This window comes from Passer montanus, unplaced genomic scaffold, assembly GCF_014805655.1.
Source record: "Passer montanus isolate IOZ18808 unplaced genomic scaffold, ASM1480565v1 scaffold91, whole genome shotgun sequence".
Classification (NCBI taxonomy): Eukaryota; Metazoa; Chordata; class Aves; order Passeriformes; family Passeridae; genus Passer; species Passer montanus.
This window is the reverse complement of record NW_024374479.1, coordinates 250,182-275,017: the sequence shown is the minus strand read 5'-3', so window position 1 is coordinate 275,017 and position 24,836 is coordinate 250,182. Positions and strand designations below refer to the sequence as shown.

The 24,836-nt window shown below is 40.3% G+C and overlaps 2 protein-coding genes across 8 annotated transcripts in view; one reads left to right on the top strand and one right to left on the bottom strand.

Annotated features, from left to right (window-relative positions):
* The window catches only part of SLF1 (SMC5-SMC6 complex localization factor 1), a 34,887-nt gene extending 31,095 nt beyond the window's left edge, over positions 1-3,792 (top strand). For all 4 annotated transcript variants that reach the window (XM_039695660.1, XM_039695661.1, XM_039695663.1 and 1 more), the window contains 3 exons: positions 36-128; positions 506-688; positions 3,054-3,792. In XM_039695660.1, the coding sequence (XP_039551594.1) occupies positions 36-128; positions 506-688; positions 3,054-3,550 (773 nt within the window). In that variant the 3' untranslated portion in view covers positions 3,551-3,792. The remainder of the gene's footprint in view (positions 1-35; positions 129-505; positions 689-3,053) is intronic.
* Positions 3,793-20,175: 16,383 nt separating this feature from the next.
* The window catches only part of MCTP1 (multiple C2 and transmembrane domain containing 1), a 215,445-nt gene continuing 210,784 nt past the window's right edge, over positions 20,176-24,836 (bottom strand). For all 4 annotated transcript variants that reach the window (XM_039695677.1, XM_039695678.1, XM_039695685.1 and 1 more), the window contains 2 exons: positions 23,787-23,884; positions 20,176-22,679 (listed from right to left, as the gene is read on the bottom strand). In XM_039695677.1, coding sequence (XP_039551611.1) covers positions 22,608-22,679; positions 23,787-23,884 — 170 coding nt within the window. In that variant the 3' untranslated portion in view covers positions 20,176-22,607. The remainder of the gene's footprint in view (positions 22,680-23,786; positions 23,885-24,836) is intronic.

The following is a 24,836-nucleotide window of genomic DNA, read 5'->3' as shown; positions in this document are numbered from 1 at the left end:
CTAGTCTAGTGTAATCTATTAATTTTTCATGGTAGGAGAGACAGCCCTGCATAAAGCTTGCAGAAATAACAAAGTGGGGAGATTGATTCAGCTTCTCTCTTTGCCGGGAACAGACATTAATGTCAGAGGTAAGTTATTCATTTTCATTACAGAACTAAGAAATTAAGACACATAAAGAACTATATTAGTATCTGTTTGGTAACAAGTTTGTATTTATACAATCTGAAACTCTTTTAAATAACCAAGTGAGGACTTTACAGCAAACATTAAGGTAAGATGAATTTATAACTGAAGTGTATTTTAACATCACATTTTCTGTTGATTTTTATAAAAATGCTATACTGTTTCAGATGTTTTTCAACAGAATTTCTTGTTTTGAAATCACAAGCTGCCATTCCAGCTGTAAGAGTACTAAAAAAGTAAAGTGTTTTCCTGTCTAATGAATGACATTAACATTTCAGTACTACTTCTGCGGTTTTAAAACTTCCCTTGATTTATAATTCAGATTATGCTGGCTGGACGCCTTTGCATGAAGCCTGTAACCATGGTAGCACAGTGTGTGTCCGTGAAATTCTGGAGCGTTGTCCAGAGGTAGACCTGCTCAGTCAAGTGGATGGGGTGACTCCTTTGCATGATGCACTGTCAAATGGACATGTAGAAATTGGCAAGCTGCTACTTCAGCATGGGGGTGAGTGCATTTATGCTTAACTAGTTTAGGGAAATTATCCTCTGTTCTGAATCTATATGAAGTTCTCAGTGTTTTTCTTGATAGTTTCCTAAAATACAAAGTTATTATTAAATATTTTAGAACATTTTTAAGCCAAGCTGCTTTGTTTACAGTGAAAATAATACTGTTTTCACACTTATCTTGATCAGCTGAATATGAAATTAACCAGGATTTCCACATTTTTCTAATATGGTAATGTTTTTATCCTGCATTTTACACAATATGTATTGCAACTATATTCTCACTAATGGAAAAAAAAAGATTACCTAGTCACCAATCAAGGCTAAGTATTTTCTATTGTTTTGATCTATTTTTACCACAACACAAAACCAGATCGGTTAAATCTCTATATTTTCATGTATATTAAACATAAATTTATTCAGCATTTGTGAAAATTGATGTGATGGTCTCTGAACACAATTAGGTTAGCAATTAGTTTAAAAAAGTAATGATATTGTAATCATAACTTTTGTTTAGGGATAGTAGTGGGAGGGATGCCTTAGTTTCTAAAAAACGTACTTTTCCCCTTAGACAAGCACACAATGTTTTAAACAATACTTTTTGTTCAGAGACGGGGTATTTGTATCTTGAAGTATGTACTGTACCAATGTATTTAATTCAGCATGTGTAAAAAAAACCCCAAATATCTGCAAAGAATCATCTTGGATAGCAACTCTTCCTTATTTTAATTAATTTATTAAAATGAGTGTTTGCAATATCTGTACCACTGCCCAGTGTGTAAACTGTGGCAGTGTAAACTGTGCTTTATGTGCTGAACCCAGAGTTTTTCAGTAAAAATTATTCTGTGCTTAGTCATGAGGCAGAAGAGTATATTTATGCAGCCTATTAATTAACATAGAGAAACTAAATTTTAATGGATTCTTGGCATATGACCCTCTGTATTTACAGTCTTCTCCTGCCCCCTAAAGGCTGTGTCTGTGTCTGTTGTGCAATCACCAGATGATAATCAATACATTCCTTCTGTAGTTCTACCTCTGTTTACTGAGTCTCAGTTCTGTTGCCCCCAGGTGTTTTATATCTCTGCTGTGCCATGTCACCTTGGTATCTAACATGCAAGCAAATACCTGGATTCGGTTCTATCAGTTGAGGTGATGCAACAGCCAGTATTATAGTAAGCCCAGCTCCTCAACTGGAAATGGCACTGTACTAACAGATGTGCATTTTTCCTAGGCTGTTGTGAAGAATAGGTAGTGGAAGATCTTGTTATCACAGGAGAAGAGCTCTGTTTGCACTTGCATTCATCAACGTTTTCTGGCAAGTGTGAGGCTGTGTGTACCTTTATCTTTGCCTTTGTCACACTCTTGAGTTATGGCCTGTAAAGTAACAGACAGGCCCATGGTAGAAAGCATGTTACCTATTCAGTGTGAACTTACTTAGCTCAATAATTTAGAACACAGAAGTTAATGATACTAAATAATAAGTAATAATAATAATGATACAGCTTTAATCTGAGCAAAATTAAAATATCTATTGCTGATATGAAATGTGGGAGTTCACCTTTTGTGAATATATTAAATATATTAAAATATCAACATGAACACTTCTTCAGAAATATATGGTATCATTACTTTAGCATAGTAATACAAATTTATGTAAGAAGATTCCTGATGGTTCATATTTGAAGAATACTTGTAGTGTCTTAACAGCTTTCATTTTTTCTTACCGATGCAGCCTTTCTTAAACTTCCCAAGAGATACGTAAGCTCTTTAAATATTAATAGGTTCCTTGTACTAATAAACAGGAAATACCAAAAGGATTTATTTGTTCAGACTAGTTCTGAACAAGTAAGTATGTCCCATTTACTTACTTTAAATCTGTTTATTAGAGTAATTATGTTTTGTGTTTCAGAAATCTGTTAAGATGAAACATTTAAACTCAGTTGTTGGGGAAGGCTTGGATTCCTACCCCACACCTTTACCTTGCTGCACAGCATAAGGCATAAGAATGGCCACACCATTCAGATAAGTAAAATAAAGACCATCACAGTAACATGCCTTTAATTTGAAGTCAATGTCAGCAAATAACTTGGTCTACAAAGTACTTAACAAATTTTGCAAAACTAGTAATATTACATTTCTTCATACTCTATGCAAGTTTGTAAAGAAATTGTTACAAAGGGTCTCTCTACAGGTTCTATCTTGAGTTGCAAATGTGTAAGTCATCAGTTTTATTAGCATAACTTGGTACAAAAAAGGAACATAAACAGACACCTGGCTTCTGGCGGTAAGCAACCCAAAAATCTTGTTCAGCTGCCAATTCATCACAAAATGTGCTGTTGTTATTAATGTTTGTGTTTTTCCTGAAGGGCCAGTCCTTCTAGAGCAAAGGAACTCCCACGAGAAATTGCCACTGGATTATGTTGACTCAGTCGCAGTAAAGGAAGAACTTTTGAATCTCGTTTATCCAGGAGAGAGCATTGAAAATTTCTATGAATGCAGAGAACAAGATTTTTGCAATCAGAAGAAAGAATTGTGTTTGATTTCATTTACTAAGATGCTGATTAATTTTTGTTCTGTTTATAATTTGTCTACACCCCTGACTGTAACTCTGAGAGCGACAGCTTGTTCAAATGTACTTCCAGTAACGGTTTATGATAGCTTTGAGATGAAAAATGCATCTTCTGGAGATTGGGTGGTAGACATGTATTTTAAAGAGCTAGAAACTTTTGAAAAGCTACCACAGTTTCTTCAAGAAATATCTGAAAGCATGTTATTCTTCCCTGGTGAACAGGCAAAGGCCTTATTAGCAGTTCTGGAAACTATGGTAGAAGCTTGTCAGTGCCTAAATCTTTCTAGCAGTTAAATTCCAGACAACCACTTTGGCTGAATCTTGAGTATTACTACCTTCTACTTGCCTGACAGATCTGCATGTGTGTGATCTTAGGAATGTGCTGTGTCATTTACACTCAGTTAAACTGTCTTGGAAATTTGTTGTTTTGGTTTTTTTTAAGTGCCTTGTACCATATCCCTTTGGTTTTCAGAGGCAGTGACCCTGAACTTAAACCAAACTGTTGATTGTTTCATTTCCTGAGAAAGGCTTGTGTCTACACATTCTGTTATCCTTTTATAAAGGTAATGTTTTAAATATGTCATGAAATAAAACATATGTAAAAGCAAATTCATTCTATCCGTTTTCATATTATTTTTTAAAAATATATTATGTAAATTAATTGCCTACCTTCTACTTGCCGGACAGATCTGCAGGGGTGTGATCTTAGGAATGTGCTGGCTCATTTACGCTCAGTTAAACTGTCTTGGAAATTTGTTGTTTTGGTTTTTTTTAAGTGCCTTGTACCATATCCCTTTGGTTTTCAGAGGCAGTGACCCTGAACTTAAACCAAACTGTTGATTGTTTCATTTCCTGAGAAAGGCTTGTGTCTACACATTTTGTTATCCTTTTATAAAGGTAATGTTATAAATATGTCATGAAATAAAAACATATGGAAAAGCAAATTCATTCTATCCGTTTTCATATTATTTTTTAAAAATATATTATGTAAATTAATTGCATATTATTTTACTTCGTATATGCATATTCATTAATATGCATATTAATTTCATATTAATTGCCATTTAATTGCAAAATTCAAAAGAGAAGGCACTTCAAAAATGAAGGCATTTATAACACTATATATTTACAGAATGAATATTTAACATTTCTCATGTCTTTGTTTGATAGAAATAGTCACACAAAGACATGTGGAAAACATTGTTCCTCATCAGCACTACGTTGCTTGTAGTCTCATTTATTTGTGCAGTGACCCAGTGAAGGAGACTGGCTCGGACACTTGGGTGATCTGCAAAATTCCAGTGCATACCACTTGCTGCTTTCCAAGTCAATGATGCTTTGAAGAACTGAATTCATCCTCAGCAAAACTTAAGGCTGTCCTTGGCTCTGCTTCAGCTCATACTGGCTTGCAGTGATTTGATAAAACCATTACTCTGGCATGTAATGATCTGGTATCACTCCTGGGACTACCTCAAAGGAAGATACAGGTGGAAGCAGTGGCAGAAATGTAGTTATGTTGGCAGAGGAATTTACAAAGGACAGAACAAGAGTTTAAGTATATATTGGACATCATATTCTGAAACTAAGAATAGATAGCCTTAAAAATTATGCCCCACTTAATATGAAACTTTCATTCTCCATTCTGTGAGTACACATAAACTACACATGATAAACCCTCTAAACTAATGCCCTAACCTAACAATTTAGGATTGTATGCTACATATTCTATCAGACATTTAAATTAAGGAAAAGAGAAATTCCCATACTGTTCTTTAAAAGGTATTGAAGGCAAGGCAGCTGAATTACCTAATTATTCGTGAGAGTTTGGGGTTACAGAAGAGTTACATGTTTTGGGGAGGCCTTACTGCTCTTTATATAGCAACAACTACAGTTCCTGCCCTGCATCTTTGCAGAGACCTAAGCAATTCTGGAAGAGACACAAACAGCAGTTTATCCCTTTCCCTTCCAAGCGAAGAGAAATAAGACCTGCTTTAGAGTGAGGATACGTGATTTATTTTTTTCTAATAGATTCAGTAATAGATGACTTAGAAACTTAGCCTTTAAAAGGTAGGTACGAATAAGCAACATTCCAAATTCCAGTTCTTCTGTAATAGCCACTTATAATATTTTAAAAAAAGGGTGTGGAGTAAGAGCTGCTTAAGTAACTGATCTTGCTAGACCAGAGGGATTAAATTCCATTGACGCATCTGGCATGCAGCACATTAAAATTTCCATTTAGCCTTTCTGCAGCTGAGATATATGATCTTACAGCAATCCACAGAAGATGCTCAAACCAAGCTGACTTTGGAACCAGACCTTCCTTACAAATGTTCCATGCTTAATGACCTGTTATTATTTTCATATATGCAGGCAAAACAACCTGCTCTAATAGACTAAAATGTCAGTGCATATTGGATTTGTTTCTGTCTGTGCACTTTTAATTTTTCTCTAGTAAGAAACACTAAAAAAACCTTTGCCATACATGAAATGGGACTAATAAAACTTCACTATTTCCTTTTGTAGAACAAAATGAAAGAAATGTTATGTGTTTACTTTCTAAGGAGTGCGAAACATAAGTTTACAATAATAACATTTGCTTTTAGTTAGTAATTTTATGCATAATTGTGAATTTTCAGTAAGTGGGACTCAGAGGATGCTGAAAAACTTCTGGTGGGTCTCAAAAAGCAAATCCTTTAGAATTTTCAGAATTCTAACATACCACTGACTAAAATGAAAGCAGAAAAAGCTTTCATTCCATTCATTTTGGCCTGATGGTGACTGCTTATTTAGGAAAGATGTGCCTGCAATTATTTGTTATTATTTATATCATTTAGAAAGAAAAAAACCGCACATTAATCATTTAAGAAGTCATACTTCACTATTTAAAGTAATATCAAGTACCTCCCTCCAAGACAATGTAGGTAACATATGCTAAATAAACATAATTAACATTGGAAAACGAAACAGTCAAAATTAGCAAATATGTTAATTATGTTCCAGAAGTAGCCTCAGCTAAAACATTGTCTGTGCACCTCAACAGTCTTTATATGGTAGCATAATTCTGTTCTAATGTTCTCTTAGTTTAAGGATCATACATTCAAGGTTTTCCTCTTATTTCCCAGTTCTTGCAGTTCAGTTTTACATATACTCAAAACTAAAAACTTCATACCCTTAAAAGGTTTTAAGCATATCTGTCATATTTAACACAAAATGCTTCATCCAATTTGTCAGAGTACCTGTTCTTTTTCAGTATAGCAAAACTTTCCTGTTAAAATGAGATCTATTAATAAGTGATTGTTTGCTTTTTAAAATCTCACTTGGTATGTAGGGTACCCTGTCTTAGCTAAAAGAACAAACTAAATCACACCTCTCTAAATGCCCACATTTCACACACTGCCATACTTCAGAAGCACACAGGTGTTTCTTTCCATATACAATACAGAATGTAAATATACATATTTGATTAAGTATATGATTCCCTCAATCAATCCTATTTTTCCTAAGCCTTTAAAAAGTTCTTAATTATGTTTCACGTTCAGCATACAGACGAAGAATATATGTACGAGATGATGATGATGCTGCAATGCTACTTCCCAGTCAGGTAAGTGACAGGTCAGCAAACTTGACAGCAGTAAAACAAACGGTAGAGGACACTGGGATACACAAGTCAAGAATTTTACTTGCACACAAAGATGTCGGTCAAGCTTTGAAAGTTGCCCAAAAGGTTCCATTAAGCATTAATTTCAGTGTTGCATACTCTGTGTCCCGTCCCACGGGAAAACGGAGCGTCAGGGAGGATTCTTTTTGATTCTCAGAGGAGAATAAAGCGTAAACGCAGCAATATTAGATCTGAGACCCGTTTACTGATACAAAAGGGTAAGTGTAGTTAGGAAAAGGAGCACAGAGCGAAAAAGAGAGACGGAGAAAGAAACCGAAGACAGGGACAGCGCTACCACAAGAATCCCGGCGCTCCGTCACCGCCGACTTGGCAGGCGGAGCGTGTGCGCTGCGAACAGCGCTGCGTTTGCGTAGCTCCCATGGCGCGCTGGGCGCCATTTCCAAACAGCTGCAGGCTGCGTGTTCCCTCCGTCGGCAGAGAACAGGCTGTTGTGGTCCGGGCGCAGTCCTGGAGGACCTGCGGGTTGCCAGGTCGGGGCGCCGCGGCTGCGGGCGGGACCGAGTGCAAGCAGCGGCAGTGGCTGCGGCTGCAGCGCGGGAAACACAGTGAGGGCCTCGGCGGCGGCTGGCGCAGCAGGCGGCCATGGCCTGGTCGCTAGGGGCTAGTGCTAGGGCAGGTTAGTGGGGCGGGCAGCGCAGGAAACACAGCGACAGTTAAAAATAGGTTAGAAACGTTTGTAAAATAGTTGATAATTGTTAAGCATATACTGTATTTGGTTGTTATATTGTAACAGGGGTTAAACGGATAGTTGTAAGAAATACGGTACTCAGCGTACCATAATACACCTAAGCAAAGTGCACCACGCCCCAGCGAAACGAGCCAACCTGGTCAGAACTGTAATGGGCCAAGCAAGCGCCTAAAACCTTCATGCAAATGAAGGATCCAAAAATAAACCAATCCAGAGGGGAAAAAAAAAAACCAAACCAGGATAAAAAGGGATATCCGACCCACTAAATGTGTGCCGCTCACCTGAACGTCGGGGACATCGCTGCTCAAGAAGACCCAGCGCCGGCGCTGCAGCATCCTTGACAGGAATGCTCCTGCTTGGCCCGTGGGCCCCCATGTTTCAGGCCTTTCTATTATAATAAATGCTGAATTCACTTTTAGTACCGGGAGTCTGGTCCCGTTTTTAACAGCGACGGTGGCGGCTGTGGCTGGTAGAGGCTGGCGTCGGCTGTGCCCGGGAAACGACGGGGGCGACTGGATGCAGCGGTGCCCGCTCCGTCGGGGAGGCAGCAGAGCACGAGGTCGTCCCTGCAGTGAGCTGGTTCGCTAAAAAGGCGATGCAGGGCGAAGCACGTATGGGCAGAAAGCAGGACCACTGGGAGAAAAGGAGGCCGGAGGCGGAGGAGAAAGGCCAAACTGACCCTCCGAGCGGGCCCCCGACCCCTCTAAAAAACCCAAGGAGAAAATGCCTGGCGTTGTGTCGCGGCTAGATGCTCTCATCTGCTATGGCTCCTCCCACAGCCCGGCCGGCCGGGCATTTGCCCCACCCGATGCGAGGGATCACTCCTTGCCCGAGTATGCAGGTTTTCTCTGCCCTGCTTGGTTGCCAGGCGAAGCCTCCCACGGGACAGGCCGCCAAGCACATGTACGACCCCTGTGATACATGTTGAGCCATAAATAAAAATAAAATTGGTCTCTTTCACTGTCTCATATGTTCTTTGTTTCATGCTACTGCATTACAAGGTAGGAAGCGCATCACATCAAAAATTGTTTGTAAGAAGTTTTGCAGAGCATTTCTTGATTTCAAAATGGTCACCCACAGTGGCAAATAAGTACTGCCAGAATATCAGTCTGACCTCAAAAGTTTTGCCATTGATTTGTTTTCATATGGAAGCAAAATTTAGCATAAGAAATTTTGAGTATTGCTGCAGCTTCAATACCCATTTAAAATTTGTTGTAACAGAAGAGGTTCAGACCTCAGAGTCTGAGCTCCCTTAAACAATCTAACTGAATAATCCTGAAGCTCTTCCTGCACCATCTACAAGTCTGACTGCAGTTAAGTCGCTGTATTGCAAAAGGTACCAAACCATGTTTCATCCCCCCCATCAACTTTTGAATACTGTGCTGTTTTGTGACCCTCATGGCAAGAAAAATGCTGAGGTGACAGAGCATGTCCAGAGAAGGGCAATGGGGTTAAGGAAATGTCTGGAGCACAGGTCAAATGAGGAGTGGCTAAGGGAGCTGGGGGACTTTGGCCTGGAGAAAAGTAGGCTGAGGGATGACCACTCACCAGAACTGCCTGACAGGAGGGTGTCAGCCAGCCAGGAGGGGGACGGGCTCTTCTCAAGTAATAAGTGACAGGGCAAGATGAAACAGCCTCAAGTTGCACCTGGTTTAGGCTGGATTATTTTCAGGAAAAATCTCATGGAAGAGGTTGTCAAGCCCTGATACAGGCTACTCAGGGCAATGGTGAGGTCACCACTCCTGGAGGGATTTAAAAGTTGAGATGTGGACTTACGCATTTTTATGGAAAAAATTATTAAGTCCACATCTCAACTTTTAAATCTATTATTATGCATTTTTAGGAAAACAGCCCTAAAAATAACTTTGGAAAATATTCATCTCTGTGCTCATATTCACATAAAGACATGGAAGTGCACGTGATTTATCAACAAAACTTCTAATCTTGTTCAAGGGGGAAAAAAGGATTTGATTAGTCTAAGAAGCTGGTTTAAGTCAGGCTATCAATAATACCATTATAATAGCATATTTCAGGCATCTGAGTAAATAAAAAATGCCTTTTTAAAAAAATGGATGAGCTCAGTAGAATGTCCAGGAGGCAGGCACTGAACTCCCTGCAGAAGAGGTGAAACAGTAAAGCTGCAGAGCTCCAGTAACAATATCTACACAGACATCTGTGAAACAGTGTTTGGAGACCACAATTAAATTGATCCAAAAATAATTAGAAGTATTAAGAAACAATATCTCTATCTCCTTATAGCTGATAATAATATATATTTGAAAAAAAGGGAAATGAGACTATTTTGGTGATTTTCAACAACATCAGGAAGTACTTTGTATTCACATTCAAAGATACTGCTGGCTGGAAAGGGAACAAAAGGAAGAAGAGACCCCCAAGTTCAAGTCTAGCTAAGAAACTGAGATGCTATTTCAGAGTTCTTTCAGTGCTAATTTCTTTAGTCTTTTGAAAGAACTACCTGATACTGGAAATTTGCCAATAATCTTGAATGTAGCAGAAATTAAACAGTCGAAGGGTGAATATTCAGCTTATACCAGTTATTAAAGAGTACTGACACAGAAGTTTGCCTCTTGTGGTTTTCAAGGCCCAAGCTGGTGTTCCAGGTAGTGGAACAGGGTATATCTCCAGCCATCCAGTGGTTCTTAACACCACTGTCAGAGCACATATGCCTGCCTTGGTGGGTTTGTGGGAGTGTTATTAACCTGCCAAACATCCCTGTATTTGTATTTTGACCATCATCCATGACACCACAGGGGCTGTGTCTGTTTGGCCTGCTTGATCAGTGCATGTTTCACAGTTATGGATCACCTGGGAAGTAGCGTCCATCATTAAATCCTCCCCATAGTTAAGGCACGAGCCCATCTGTATTGTTACCTCTCTTCCCTGCTGGCCTGCAGCATCATGGGCCCACCAGCCAGAAATAATTCACTCTTATGCTCCCAGTCCTGATCCGCCTGTGGCAGTTTAATCTTGGCAGCCCAATTCACCTGTCCATTCTTCAAATGCTCTTCAGTAGCCCAACTCCTGCGTACAATTCCACCTACATGACATACTTTTACAGCCAGCTTCTCTACCTGGGCAACAGTGTCTTCTCAAAATTCAGCAGCCGCCATGGTGTGTGGAAGGAATCCAGCCCAGCACTGGCAGTCATGGTGCCAGGATAAGCTGTGCTTTGGTGCCAAACACTTCTGAAGTAGCTTGAACTCCTTCAGAAGCTTTTTTTTTAGTTGGGATGTAGGCCTCAGATCCTTTGTATCCCAGACTCCAGAACCCAAGGGTTTATCCTCTAGTCTCCTCAGTTGTTCTTCCAGAGACTCCAGGTAGGCAGTGTAGAACCATTTTTCACATCTTTGCTGTCCTGACTGGCCCCAGGCTACTGCATCAACAATCTTCTGTTTGATTTGTTTAAAAGCTTCTCACATCATTCTCGGTCACATGACAAAGAGAGTTTACAATGTGACTGTAATCTGGAATATGCATCTTCCAAAAACCCACAACACCTCGGAAAGCCTGTGTTTCCTTTTTGGTGGCTGGTGAGGACACTGCTGTTACTTTATTGACCACACTGGAATCTGATGTCTCGATCTTGCCATTTTACTCCTACAAACTGAATTTCCTGGACACGTCCCTTGACCTCGCTATAGTTTGTGACAAAAGTTATTCAAAAGGATTTCTATTATCTTCTCTCCTTCCTCAAAAACTTTCTCTACTGTGTTATCCCACACAATGACATCCTCAATGTATTACAAGTGTTCTGTAGCCTCAACCTTTTGCAGAGCAGTGTGGATCAGTCCAAGGCAAATAGTGGGCATGGGTTTCCACTCCGGGCAGTTGGTTCCGATGTATTGAATGCTATACAAAATACCCTGTGGCCTGCACTCTGCTGCTGGAGAATGGAGAAATACATATTTGCAATGTCAGTGGTGGCACCACTTTGCTGTCCTGGACTCTAGCTCATACTGAAGTTCCAGCGTGTCTGGCACAGCAGCGCTCAGTGGTGGTGTCACTTCCTTCGGGCCACAATAGTCCATTGTCAGTCTCCACTGTCCACTGGACTTACACAGTGGCCACATAAGGCTATTAAAGGGTGAGCAAGTTTTTCTGGCTACTCCCTGACTCTCCAGTTCATGAGTCATCTCATGGATGGGGTGCACAGAGTCCCAGCTGGTGTGGTGTTATCAAAGGTGCACTGTTGTGGTAGTGATGGTTTTCTGCCTTCAGCAGTCCCATAGCAGAGGGGTCCTCTGAGAGACCAGGCAAGGTGTTCAGCTGCCTAACTTCTTCTGGCTCTACAGGTCTCCCAAAAGCCCGGCAAGGCTCTTTTGGATTTTTGAAATACCCTCTCCCAAGGCAATCTCTGCCAAGGAAGCACAGGGCCGCTGGGCCAGTCACAATGAGGTGTGTTTGCCATTTGTTCCCAGTCAGAATCACTTCAGCTTCCAGTACAGTCATGTGTTGGGATCCACCTGTCACCCCAGGAATCCAGATAGATTCTGCCCCTGCATATCTTGATGGCATCAGGGCATGTCATGTGCTGGTGTCAACTAAATCTTGATAGTCCTGTGGGACTGACATGCCAGGCCATTGGATCCACACAGTCCAGTGTTGCAGTGCGTTAGTTTATTGAGTGGATTGTTTTGTTATCTTGTGAGATGTTCAAGTGTCCCCTGAGTCAGTTTCTTTCCTGTGTTATGCCCTCCTACCCAACTGTCCCTCAAAGAATCCCCTCCCTCCTTACTAGATCTTTCCCTTTCCTTCAAGTCAGCCTGGCCCCTTTGCCCTGTCCATCAGCCCAAACCCTACCCTTTGTTCCAGAAAGTTCCCTGTCCCTCATCCTAAGATCCAATCCCTATCCCAACCCCCCCTCCTCCCATTGTTCTGAGTTATTATAGGCCTCAAAACCACACCCTGAGAGTTGCTTATTGGTCTCTAGATGGTGCCCACCCCCTGTTTTGAAAGATTTTTAAAACCTGTATACAGGTGCGCTTGGGGCTCTTTTTGCTTTTGTTCCCCTCCAGCTTTCCTCTCATGTGTATCTTCCCCCCTGCTCTCCTAATGGATTTGCTGGACTGTACACCACAAAAGAGCCTCCTCTGCCTCCTTCACTCAGTCCTCATCACTCCTCCAGGGGTCTCTACTGCTCGGCCTAGATGTTCTGGCTCAGGCAAAACCCTGGCCTAGCCAGTTCCCCACTCTCGCCATTGCCCTCCAGAAATCACAGAGCTAGCCAGGGCTCCAGAGGACAGTGGCAGTTCAGTAAATGCTATTGTCCTTTTCCCTCCACCTGGCTGGAGGGAGGGCCCCTCTAATTATGGTAATGGTATTTGTTGCTTATTTCTCATAAATATAAAGTGGAGAATTTCAAGAGGATTGAAAAAAAAAAAATCAAACCTTCTACTTTTTCTGAGGACTTGCCCACTGGAAACTGGAGCTGCATTTGTACTTGAATTTCCTGTGGTGGTTATTCTTCCTCTCAACTTGTGTATCTGTGCTGCCAGCAGAGAGCTGGGTTTTCCATCTCACTTCCTCATATCCTCTCTGGGGTCACACAGCAAAAACCACAGGTTACCTTGTGGTTTGTACCCTCTCTCTTGAGCAGAGGGGTACTTGTTCCAAATAGTCCAGACTCTGGTCCACAGTGGAGGGGCATGGGACCTTTCCTCTCTAATCTGCTGAAGTCTTTTGAGTCTGTCTGCAGTCTTGGACAGTCTTTCCACAGGCAAGGTGCAGGTCAGTAGGGAGGAAAAAAGATGATCACCCCATGGCTGTAGCTAGATAATCACCTAAAGCACTTTGTTGTCCTCCTATCATGGACATCAATGCCAGTAGCTGGTGTACAACAATCATGTGCTCCATACAAACTTCTGCCACGTGGATTGTGTACACCCGACCTCATCTGGATCTGCAGGAGACTGCACATTATTTGAATTCCTAGAAATTACCTCCAGAACACTCATTCTCCCAGGTGCTGGATACCTTTCTCCATGGTGTCCCACCTGCCTGGGTGCACTACTAGATCATCCTTGAAAGAGTACCTTCCTCTCAGGTTTGACAGGAGTCACCTCCAAAGGCTGAGAGCTTCTCTTCCCTTCCCAATGCCCTTGTCAATGCCCAGATCCTGGGACAGGAATTCCAGTTGCTTGGCTTCACTACCATGTAGTTTCATATCATGGACCATGATATGGCAGCATTGGCGCAGCTGGGGCTGATCCAGCTAGTGACAAAATCTCTTTGCAGATCTCGCAGCTCACCCAGGGATACGGATCAATGATTATCTCTGGCCCTGCCTCTTCCTCCTGTTGTGAGGGTCCTTCTTCCTCTTCATCCCTTACTAAAGAAACTGATTTGGCTTTGGATTTCTTCTTCTTTATAGGGGCAACTTCTGCTGGCACTGGGTTGTTCCTGCGGTTCACCTGCAGTTTGCATGGCCCCACTGCCTGTTTTTCTGCTTTCCTCCTCTTCCACTTGAGGGTGCTGTCTAGTTTCATGCAGTGTCCAATAAACAGTAGCCAGGGTCCAGGCTCATTGTAGAACTTTCTTCTTGTCTGGAAATGCCACACCATTTTTCTTTCAAATGTTCTGCTACTTTAACAAGGTCCTGTAGTTGTTCAGGGGTGAATGGAGACCCTTCCAACAACAGACAATACCAGAGAGCTCCCTCTGCCACAATTTCTTGACTGGAAGAAGCTCTTTCTTCCTAGAAGAGAGTCCTTTTTCAGAAAGTGCAATGGCAGGAAGTGATACAGAATGGCCTCTCTGTGCTGGCCATTCCCACTCCCAGCTACTGCAAAAATTAACCCTGTTCTACCCAGAGTGGTTTTTTGGTTCAGTTTGGTTTGCTTTGCTTTGCTTTCTCCTCAAATTAAAAAAACCCTTTCAACTTCATGTTGTACCTCAGAAGTACAAGGTTTAAGACATGAAGAGTTGCTTTGGTATTATCTTGTTTGCCTACAATGACTGCAAGCCCTCAATGAACAACACTCTCTGCATCTGCTCAAGGGTTTCATTTTGGGCTGTCCACGTGGAAAGAGCAAAAAAACTTCCTTTACATAATAGACTGCAAAGAGGCAATCAGGCTGTTGTTTCAAATATTTGCTTTTTATAAATTTAAGCACAAATTTTGTGCAGGATTGTGAAGGAAAGGCCTGTAAATAAAAGTCAAATGAGTTTCTAGCAAGTGTCTATTCCAGAGGAAAACTTTCAGGTCTCTTCTAGGCTTCTATGTAGTGACACTGGGGGGGAGAGGTCCCTAGAAAGCAGAATGGGAACTTATCTTTCAAAAGTGTATCCTACTCCAGAAATCTCTATAGGTCAGAGTGTTGTAGTGCGCTTTTATATTTGTAATACTTTGTAATAGTTTTGGTTTTGTATCCCCTTATTTTCCCAAATGGTGTACCCCTTTTTTGTACCCCCTTCCTCTACCTGTGTAATCATTCTCCTGTGTTAAGATCATCCCCAAATCCCCGCCCTGGCTCTCTGTCAGTCACTCAGCATCCCATCCTCCCTATCTAGAACTTTGGGTCAAAGTCGTCGAGTGATTAGTCCGAGGCCAGGGGTCAGCCCCCTAAGTATTATTTTATACACTATCCCAAATGTCCATCCCTAAGGTTTGATCCCTGAAGGGTCTTTATTGGTCAACAAATGCATCTACATTCGGTTTCCTCCCGCCCTTTAAATGTAACCTTGAGATTCCTTTTGTTTTACTCTGAGCAAGGCGCATCACTGAGGTGCGGGGATCCCTCGGGAGCTCCGAATAAACCCTGGACTGGGCCCCTGCTGAGAGTCAGCCTTTATCCTCTACCGATGTCTCCAGTGTCTTTTCTGATGCAAAGGCGACTAGCCTGGCTGCCCTCGGTACCCTCGGGGCACCAGAGCGTGTCCCCCCGCTGTCGCCGCGTTTTCTGCTGACCCGGGGCTGGCCGGGGTTCACTGGGAGGCACCCAGAGAGACGGAGACATCTTTTCTCCTGCTGGGGATCATATGTGCACTCTTTTTTCTGCAATATTTTCATGAAAATTGCACAAATCACAACTCTGCATGTCTGTACCTGCCCTCCATGAGCCGTGCTGAAGCTGACCTCTGTCCCCTGCTGGTAGAGGTCAACCGGCAAGTGTTCAGGGCTATATTGACACCCCTCTTAGCTATTGCCTCTATTACCAGAGTAAGACTTATTTCTGAGGTGGGAATATGACCTCCAAACACTTCTAACAATTTATAAGAAATTGAAGGTGTTTTATCAGTCCTTGTGGAAACACGGTCTTCATTTTAGACAAGCTACAATGTAAGAGTGGCTTTTCCTTTGATGAGTGGAAAGCTTTGATCTCACCTGCTCATCCTCCTGACCCCTCATCATGCTTTAGCTGTGGGTTTGGGTGGTAGGATGCTTTCAGTTCTACTCTGAACATAAACCATGTCAGTTTTCAAAGCTGTATCCTTCTTCCACCAGTCAAAAGACACTTGATTTTTGAAAACCTGATACACATCTTCACTCTGCAATAAATCAACTGCACCAGTCAGCTTGGTGTCACCTGCAAATATGTTGAGAGTATGCTCAATCCCACTATGTCATTGATGATGATACTGAATAGTATTGGTCCTAGGACAGACCCCTCAACCACACCACTTACTGCTGTTCTCTGTTTCAACATCAAGCTGCTTGTTGGCTGCAATATTTTGGATTGCGGCCATTCAGCCAATTCCTTAACCATCAAATAGCTCACCCATCAAACTTCCTCCATTTTAATATCACGTCTTAGAAAAATACTTGTCCACTTGATCTGTGTCCTTAAGTAGCCTGGTTAGAAGTTAAAATTGAAAATTTATTTACTCACATAATAGCAGAATCTGTTTGAATATGTATGCAGTTCTTTCATGGCCAAATGTCTGCCTTTGGTAACTATTCAGACCCTATTCAGGCCTGAATAGGGCTGAAATTTGGAGAAAAGCTGCCAGCTGCATTTACTTACTGAATGTCTGGACTGAGGAATTAAAACATATTATTTGTAAATAACATCAGAGTTTACGTATTTCTTATCATTGCGATATGTGGCCTTGCCTTGTTGCATTAATGTGTGATGTAAGGGGAACGGCTGCTTCCAGTATCAGCCCACTCTCTGCCAAGGAACTGAAGTTTCAGAGTGGGAACTGGGGTTTCCAAAAGCTCAGGACTTCTCAGTTAGCTGCAGTGATGTATGTTATGTCTCCTCAACTATGTATTCATACTAGAAAGAGGGTTTAACATTCAGGTTGATATGGAGAAAGCCCAAGAAACTCCCTTCTTTTCTTACACCATTAAGCATTTTCATATTGTACACTGATCATTTAAATTAGAACTCACAAAAAAGATGAACTAATACACTTGTTTGAGATGAGGCAGCTGGGCAGATGCTCTGTAAAGCTCTTCACAGGAACTTCAGCTCGAGCCTCTTCTGTTACAGCCAAGATAGTCTCAATTACTGTCAGCTATGCAGTGTTGGCAGCTCTGGGACAGCACACTTCAGTGTTCAACTCTGTACCCTCAATAAAACATGCGGCCAGTTTCCTACTACTGACTGGCTTTCATACCTATCTAGATGAAGTTGTTTGGCTGTCAGGTGAACCATAAAATGATTCATAAAATAAACAAAATATTGCATACTTCTCTTGTGGCATCTGACTGGCAGGTGCAAACTCCCTGCATCATACAGGCAGTGTGCACCTCTGATTCTCTTTTGACTCTCCCTTCACTTTATCAGAACTATGCTTTATCACAACTTAAAAAAGGTAAACATAAACGCTGGTTTTAAACTTCCTGGCACTTGACAGCTTTGACACCAAGTGACAGAAAATGTCAGCTAATTAAAAAATTAATTTTTCAAGTGCCATTCTTTGTTATGAAAATGTCTACTCAAAGTGCAGCCTACACATTACCCTGTAGAGAAGGAACCCAAACTGCAAAAATCATAGTGCTGTACTTAATTATGAATCAGAGGATTTTACAAAGAACAGCATAGTGAAAGCCGGTTTTCTGTGATGGAGAATACATTAAAACAATCCTCTGCAACCCCAAGCACCCCATGCTTGCTACAATTGCTAATTTTAGACACAGACTTCATAAACAATAGGTTTTCTGCTTTGGAATGCATCTATATTAATTGTTTTCCCCCCAGATCAAGTGCCTACTATGATCTGATGCAAATCACACAGAGGTCCAAATGCTTTAACTAGAGCAGAGCAAAACAGCAAGCTCAGACATTTCAGAAGCCAGTAACAACACCAAGATGAATGCATATTGCAGGAACAGTTATACAACTTCCAGAAATTTCTTCTCCTTTAAACTCAGATTTTAATTTCCTTGACTATTCTTTTCTGCACTGTCATAGAGAACAGCTTCAAAATATATCGCCACGAGGGAGGAGTCAGCAAAGTCTGAATGTGTGAGGACATTGGTCTAGATGGGAGTCACTGCAGGTCCAAGAGAAAAAGAGCTGATGAGAGACAGGTATGTATGACTACTTAATGCAGCAGTGAGAAACTTAACATTGAGCTTCAGGTAGGAGGTATGTGAGGGAAACCTGAAGTGCTGACATGAAACCAGCAGCTGAAGCTTTGACCTTATTGTCGAGGAGCTGTATCTATGAAAAGGTGAATTAGTCAAAAAATGTGGATGAGGAAAAGCAACCTATCAAAAGAACAAATAGGGAGAAGAAGCAGGAGAGGATGACATGCAGTTTCTAGTTAAGGTTTAATTGCTAGTATCAGTGGTGACCAGGAAATTAAGAGTTTGGTCATGTAGAGACTGCAGGCCGAAGTGGACAAAAGGAGAGAGGGACCTTTTACATTCAGAGGTGTAGGGCCACCTCCATGGCATGCCACAGCAATGTCTAAAGTTGGGAAGAGATGGGGAATGGGGTGGCTCTTGGAACTGTCTGAATGCAACTGTGGTTTTGAGCTGTGGTCTTTATAGGCATGTCAGGGGAAAGTATGTGTCTGCATTGTGAAGAGAAAACAGGAACAGGCTGCTTCCAGCATTATAATCCACTATAATTATTCCCCAACTCTTTTCCAATCCTGTCGTCTCAAAACTGTACTCTGCCTCAGCAAATTGCAGTGATTGAACTTTCTTCTAATTAAGAAAGATACTTCTAGAAACATAGTGGAGAAAGACTTGTCTTTTACTCAAATCCCAGTCCTTAAAAAAGAAAATCCTGCAAAAATTTAAGATATATTTAGGAGTTACCCAGTTTTTCAGTAAATATTTTATTTAAGCAATCCTTCCCCATTTCTTCTTCCCTTTCCCAACAGATGTGTTCAGGAACACTCAGCCTGAATAATACAAACACAGTTTGGGAAAGGTCTTGCTTTACTTTTCAGGGTCATTTCTTCTGATCAAGTCATTATCTCATGACTGTAAACAACACACTCCTCCTGATACAAATACATTTGCTTGTTGAGCTTGTTACATGTCCCAGGGCTAAAAATCCTATGAGGTAGGAAAATAGTTTTCATATTTTTTACCATATTTGTTCAAGAGGCAGCAAAAAACCCTCCTTTTATGAATGTAACTCAAGGATATACATGCACAGCAGTCTGGTTCTGAGGTCTAAACTTTTGCAAGTCAGAGAAATGGTCAGTGTACCACACTGCAAATCAGCAAGGTCAGTTCTATAATGTGGCAAAAAACACTGGAAAAGAGATTTTTTCTTGACTACCCAGCTCAACAAAAAGCCAATACCTTTTGCTGTTACCATTCAGTGAGGAGGTGGTAGAGGCTTGGAGCAGACTCTGGGAGTTGAGGTCAGATGCAAGTGGGTCAGTGTCATCTGAAGAGTTTCTGCCACAAAGGACTCAATCTCTGTGTAAACCACAAGTTAGTTAAACCACAGGTTGGGAACCCTGCCTGCTGAGCAGAGAGCTGCAAAGCTTTTCATTATGTTTTGTAACATGTGTAATCTAAGAATGATGAAAGAAATTAGTTTTCCTTTACCTCATTTTCTTCATGGAAAAGGATTATCTTCATGTTAAATGCCTTAGCATCATGCAGTGCATTTGCTGGCAGCTCTTCCTCCTGTTGGTGAAACCTGTGCTCTAAGGGACCAAATTAGCTGATAGACTGTATGCAGACTGCTTAATTACTTTCTTGTTATTCCACTGTTGGTTTAATTGCACTAGAAAAAAAAAACAACCAAACCTTCAGGGTTATTGCACTTGGATCTAAAATACTATGTTATAATACAGCAGCACTTCCAGTTAAAAGCTCATTGCTATTATGAAAAATACTTAGGTATTCCTACCAAGAGGAACAACTGTAAAAACAGGGTAAGCAAGCTCTGTACTGTGAGTTATCAGCAGGTAGGTAACAGTCAGCCTCTCAGATTAATCAGCTTTAGTGAATTCTGAGTGCTCTGACATCCAATCTAAATATGGACCCCAACTAAACCAATAATTTTCTATGAACTTACATAAAGTTAAGTTTTATTTACTGACAATAGAGACAATGTCGTGATTGTGAGATGCCTTATTCTTTTTTGATTGTTTATGAATAGACAAGTTGCTTTCAGAATAAACCTGCCAAATCCAACAGGTTAGAAATGGACTTCAGAATCAGTCTGGAAAAGGATGGTATGTTGGAATATTCACGGCATAAGACAGGATTGGCTCTTTACAGAGGCCACCTACACAAAGCAGCATAGACAAACTGCAAGTAGTGAAAATGGGTTCACTCACAAACTATTTAAATTTTTATTTTAAAATGTCTTGTTGTGTCAGGAGAATCATATTTTAATCAATCAGCATTTTTAGCCTTCCCTCTGTGTGTTATATTTTCAGTGAGACCAGTTTTGAGTGACTGAGGCATTTAAAAGGAGTTCACCATTTTTCAACAAACAGATGCTTATTGTCTCTCCTCCCCCTGCCCCCAGCCCATCCCTGCATGTTATAGAACTTAAAATACTAAAATCCTGCACAAAGAAATTCACTTGCCCTTCAAAGCACTCATGGAAAAACGACAACATAGAATTTCAAAGACAGAGGATTCAGAATATCTAATAGAGCGATGCTTAGAAGTGTGTTTAATTTTGGAAACATGCATAACCAGCTGAGATATTACCACCAAAGTAGACATTTGAAATGGTGTACAATAAAAAAGACAAGAAATCACACGCAGGCTGGTGGGCAACGTTAAGAAGGTACAAGGCTTGCAGTGTATTAAAGAAATGTGCAAAACTGACAACAGGCAACAAACATTCACATCTTGTTTAATCACAAATTTGGGTTTTTTTAAAATAAGATACGCTGACCAGTGCTTCTGATTTCATCAATAGTATGTTGCTCTTCAGGTAGGATACAGCCAAAAGGTTACACAAGCTGCAAAATTAAACTCTTTCAAAGTGATGTAACAAGAGCTTGTTTAAGTCCAAGGCTTTCTATAGACCATTCATTTGATTGGCATTCTTTTAAATGCACAAACAGAAAGATCAAAGTAACTGTCACATAAGAACTTGGCTATCATCTTATCTGCAAAACAAAGAAATCCAGGATTATCCTTCATGAGCAATGCAACTAACACATATTTCTTTGGACAAATACATATTCACATGTGCTTGCAAAGTATTTCTAAACAGACTTTTCAAAAAGTATTTTTAGAGTAGTGCAATATAACTTTATCTTCAGTTGCAACCAGTGAGAGGTAATCCAGAGAGGACCACAGCCCCCCTGGAGGATACAGTCCTGTCACTCTCTCCTGGGCAAAAAATCCCCTTTAATGTCACTGGGAACTAATAATGAGGAGCTGTGCACAGGTAGTCCCTCAGGAATGAATCTCTGCTCACTATGTGGGGAGCTGAGTGTGGAAGTCTGCATGCAGCTACCATAATATATCCCCAAGTACTCGTTATGCAGTGGCCACTAAGACATTTGAAATGTAAATGTTCTCATCTATGTTCCATGTAATTTATAAGATAATGCAGTTTCCATGCAGTAGGGAAAGATTGTATCAGAAGAACTGACAGTATTAACTAAGAAAAAAACCCTGGTATATTAGTTTTACCACAACTGCATTTTTTTCCTCTACACGGTATTTCACATTGGTAACAGGCAATGTTATACCATAAAGCATATTAATATGATCTTTTAATTTGAATGAAAAAGCTTTTTTGCAAGATATCCATATTAAAATAGTTATATGCACAAACAGTGTTCATAGCATGACACCCAAAGCAGTAATGGAGTTAGTTTTACCCATTAGAGCTAAGCTATGTAGTACAAATGAAGACTACTGGTACATGTAGAAAAATATGACAGGCAATCAGTTACAAACCTGGCAGTATTTTGAAACAGAGATCTTTAGGTCTTACAATGGAATGATAAAGACAGAAGGAACTGCTTTTGGGAGCTCCAGAAAGAGATTTGCACTTGGTGTTTCTCACTGTCTTATAAGCAGCCCTACCACATAGAAAAATGTTGCACCAGGAGTTAACATCAGGGTCCAAAATTTAAAAAAAAACTTCTAAAACTTAAGTGCAGTAGGCTCCACTACATTGTATTTCTCTTGTAATATATAAAACATAGAAAATTGTAATGATGACTTTCTGGATAAAAATATTAATGCTCACAAATAAAAGATGAGAAATTTCTGAGTCAGATTTAGATGTTTTGTAGGTTTAGTTCACATGATTTGACAATCTCATGTGTCTTTGACCACCAAATATCAATATATATTCTCCATTTTAGATTGACTCATTTTATGTGTTACATTGTTTCTAACAAGGCTTTAAAATGACAAAAAAGCCCACTTGAAACAAATGTCTTTACAATGAGAAATAGATTTTACATGAGAAACCATTTTCCACCTTTTAATACTGTTACAAAATCTCTCCACTACATAAAAAGGCAAGATAAATAAAAGTCTTAGAGAAAGGAAACGCTTCTTAGGCTTGCTCTTTTATCTTCCCCTTGCAACTGCTGGTCTCCTCAACACATGATGTTGGCTAGGCAGGATTGTTTTTCTTTCTCTTGCTTGGGCTGTGGGCAGGATCTTGTTTCAGTTCATGGTATTGCATCTGTTTAGACAAAAAGTTCAGAAAGAAAATTGTCAGGTGGTGCTTGTTAAGAAAAAAGAAAGGTATAATTTTTTTTTGTCAGGGGATAAAAGCTTAAAAAAAGAAGACTTTCCCCCTAAAAACGACACAGGATTTGCAGATGTGATTCACCAACACCAGAATGACAGATCTAGAATAAGAAGGAAAATAACACCAGGAAAATCCTACCAGGAAATAACACTGCATGCTGATATAAACTTAGAAAAGAAAAGCTTTTTCCTGTTTTCTCCATGAGATGTAGCAGACTAAACATTGTTATTGTGACCATGTTGAATACTATTCTTCATAATGTTTCTTAAAAGCTTGGTTATTTCTAAATGCTTGCCACAGAAGGTATCAGATACAGAGAGAGTGTTTGCACCCATATCTCCTACTTAATACCAGCTCTGAACTGAAACTAGAAATTTGGGAAGTCTATAATCTTTGTGACACCAGATGTGATTTATGTGCTTGATGCTATCTTAAATCTTGCATTCTCTCTGGGGATTGTGTACTGCATCATAAAAGCTTGTAATTCACAACCAGCTTAGGTTTTTTGCTTGTTTGTAGTTGTTGTTGTTTTTTGTTTGGTTGGTTTTGGTTTGGTTTTTGTTTTTTTTTCTTAAATGAATTTATGAACCCAGTGGAACTGTGGTCACAACAAAAGCTTTCACCCCTTGGAAGGGAAAGGCCAAAGTGTTCTCAGAGTGCTGAGGAATGCTGTCTGCCTCTTCCATTATTTGACCTTCCTGTTCCTTCTCTGCCTTCTGAGAGCCCCAGCTCCAGTGTTTCCTTATACAGTGCCTTATCCCAGCCAGATTCACATCTTGCTGGATGCTGTTTAATACAAGCTCTAGCTACCATCTCACAAATACTTGTCCTTCTACTGATTGTTTCTAAGGATCCTAAGAGGCACAACCAATGCAGGAACTTCTTTCCCATTGGATAAAGATCTAACAGCCTCTTTCTGGTTAATGGATTATCCTCAGCTTGAGTTTGCAATTTCTTTCTGCCAAGGAATATAATAGTAAATCAAAATAACTTCTTTAAAAATTACCAAATCAAATCAAATGAAATAAATATACACACCACTTGCACATCGGAAGGGACTCTGGACAGAAAGTCAAGTAGCTCATTGTTATCAATTGCATATGGATTTCGAATCTTCTTTGTAAATTTATTGATGCCTGCAAAAGTGAAAGTTCAAATGTTACTATCATAAGATATAAGATATCAAAAGATATATACTTTTGGCAAGGTTTTAAAACAGATTTTAGGATCCATTCTGAATCCTGACAGTAGTACCGAATGAATGCATGAATTGGAAACTCGGGCTCCAAAGGCTGGACTCTGCTTCTGTAGTTCCCTCTTTCAAAATACAAAAGTTCTAGGGACATTCTCAAATTCCTTCAATATATTTTTTTGGAAAGTAACAGAAACTGTGATTTTTATGAGGAAATTGGGAAAAGCAGAGGCATAAAAAGTATTTAATTTCTGTAACAGAGAGGACGAGAAGAAATGGGCTTAATTGGAAGACACAAGATTCATACAAGATTCAGAAGATTCAAGGAAAGTATTTTTCATGCTAATAACAATGAAACATGTGGGAAGCATGAAGTCTGCATCATATGAAAACTTTAGAGGAGTTTACACAAACATCTGTGTGGAAATGACAGACAGAGACGAGCTGATGGCAGTGCAGAGAAGAAAGGATATGTCTCCCTTAGGCACCATGGTCTTATAATGCCATGATCTTATAACTGAGAATTAGTATTCAGAAGCACCAAGAAAAATCGTCCACAAAATAATCAGGAAGCAGGCTTAAATTAGACGTATTTTCTTAATTACATACCAAGTCAGATTCATACACTTTGAGATGTCAGATGAGGTCTGTGGGCTCTGGGAACACATGTCTAAAACATGAACAGGAACAGTGCAAAGTGCATTGACTCTCATATGAGCAGGAGAAAGCTAGGACACTATTAAGAATATGCCTTTCTGTGTAATTTATCCAAGCTCTATCAGGTATAAGATAACGTAGTTTATCTTCCACAAAGTGTTTGGTGCCCAGACTTTTCAGAAAGCTTTAGCAAGAGCATAAAGCCTTTGGATAGGGCATGCAAGATTCAGTGTCAACAA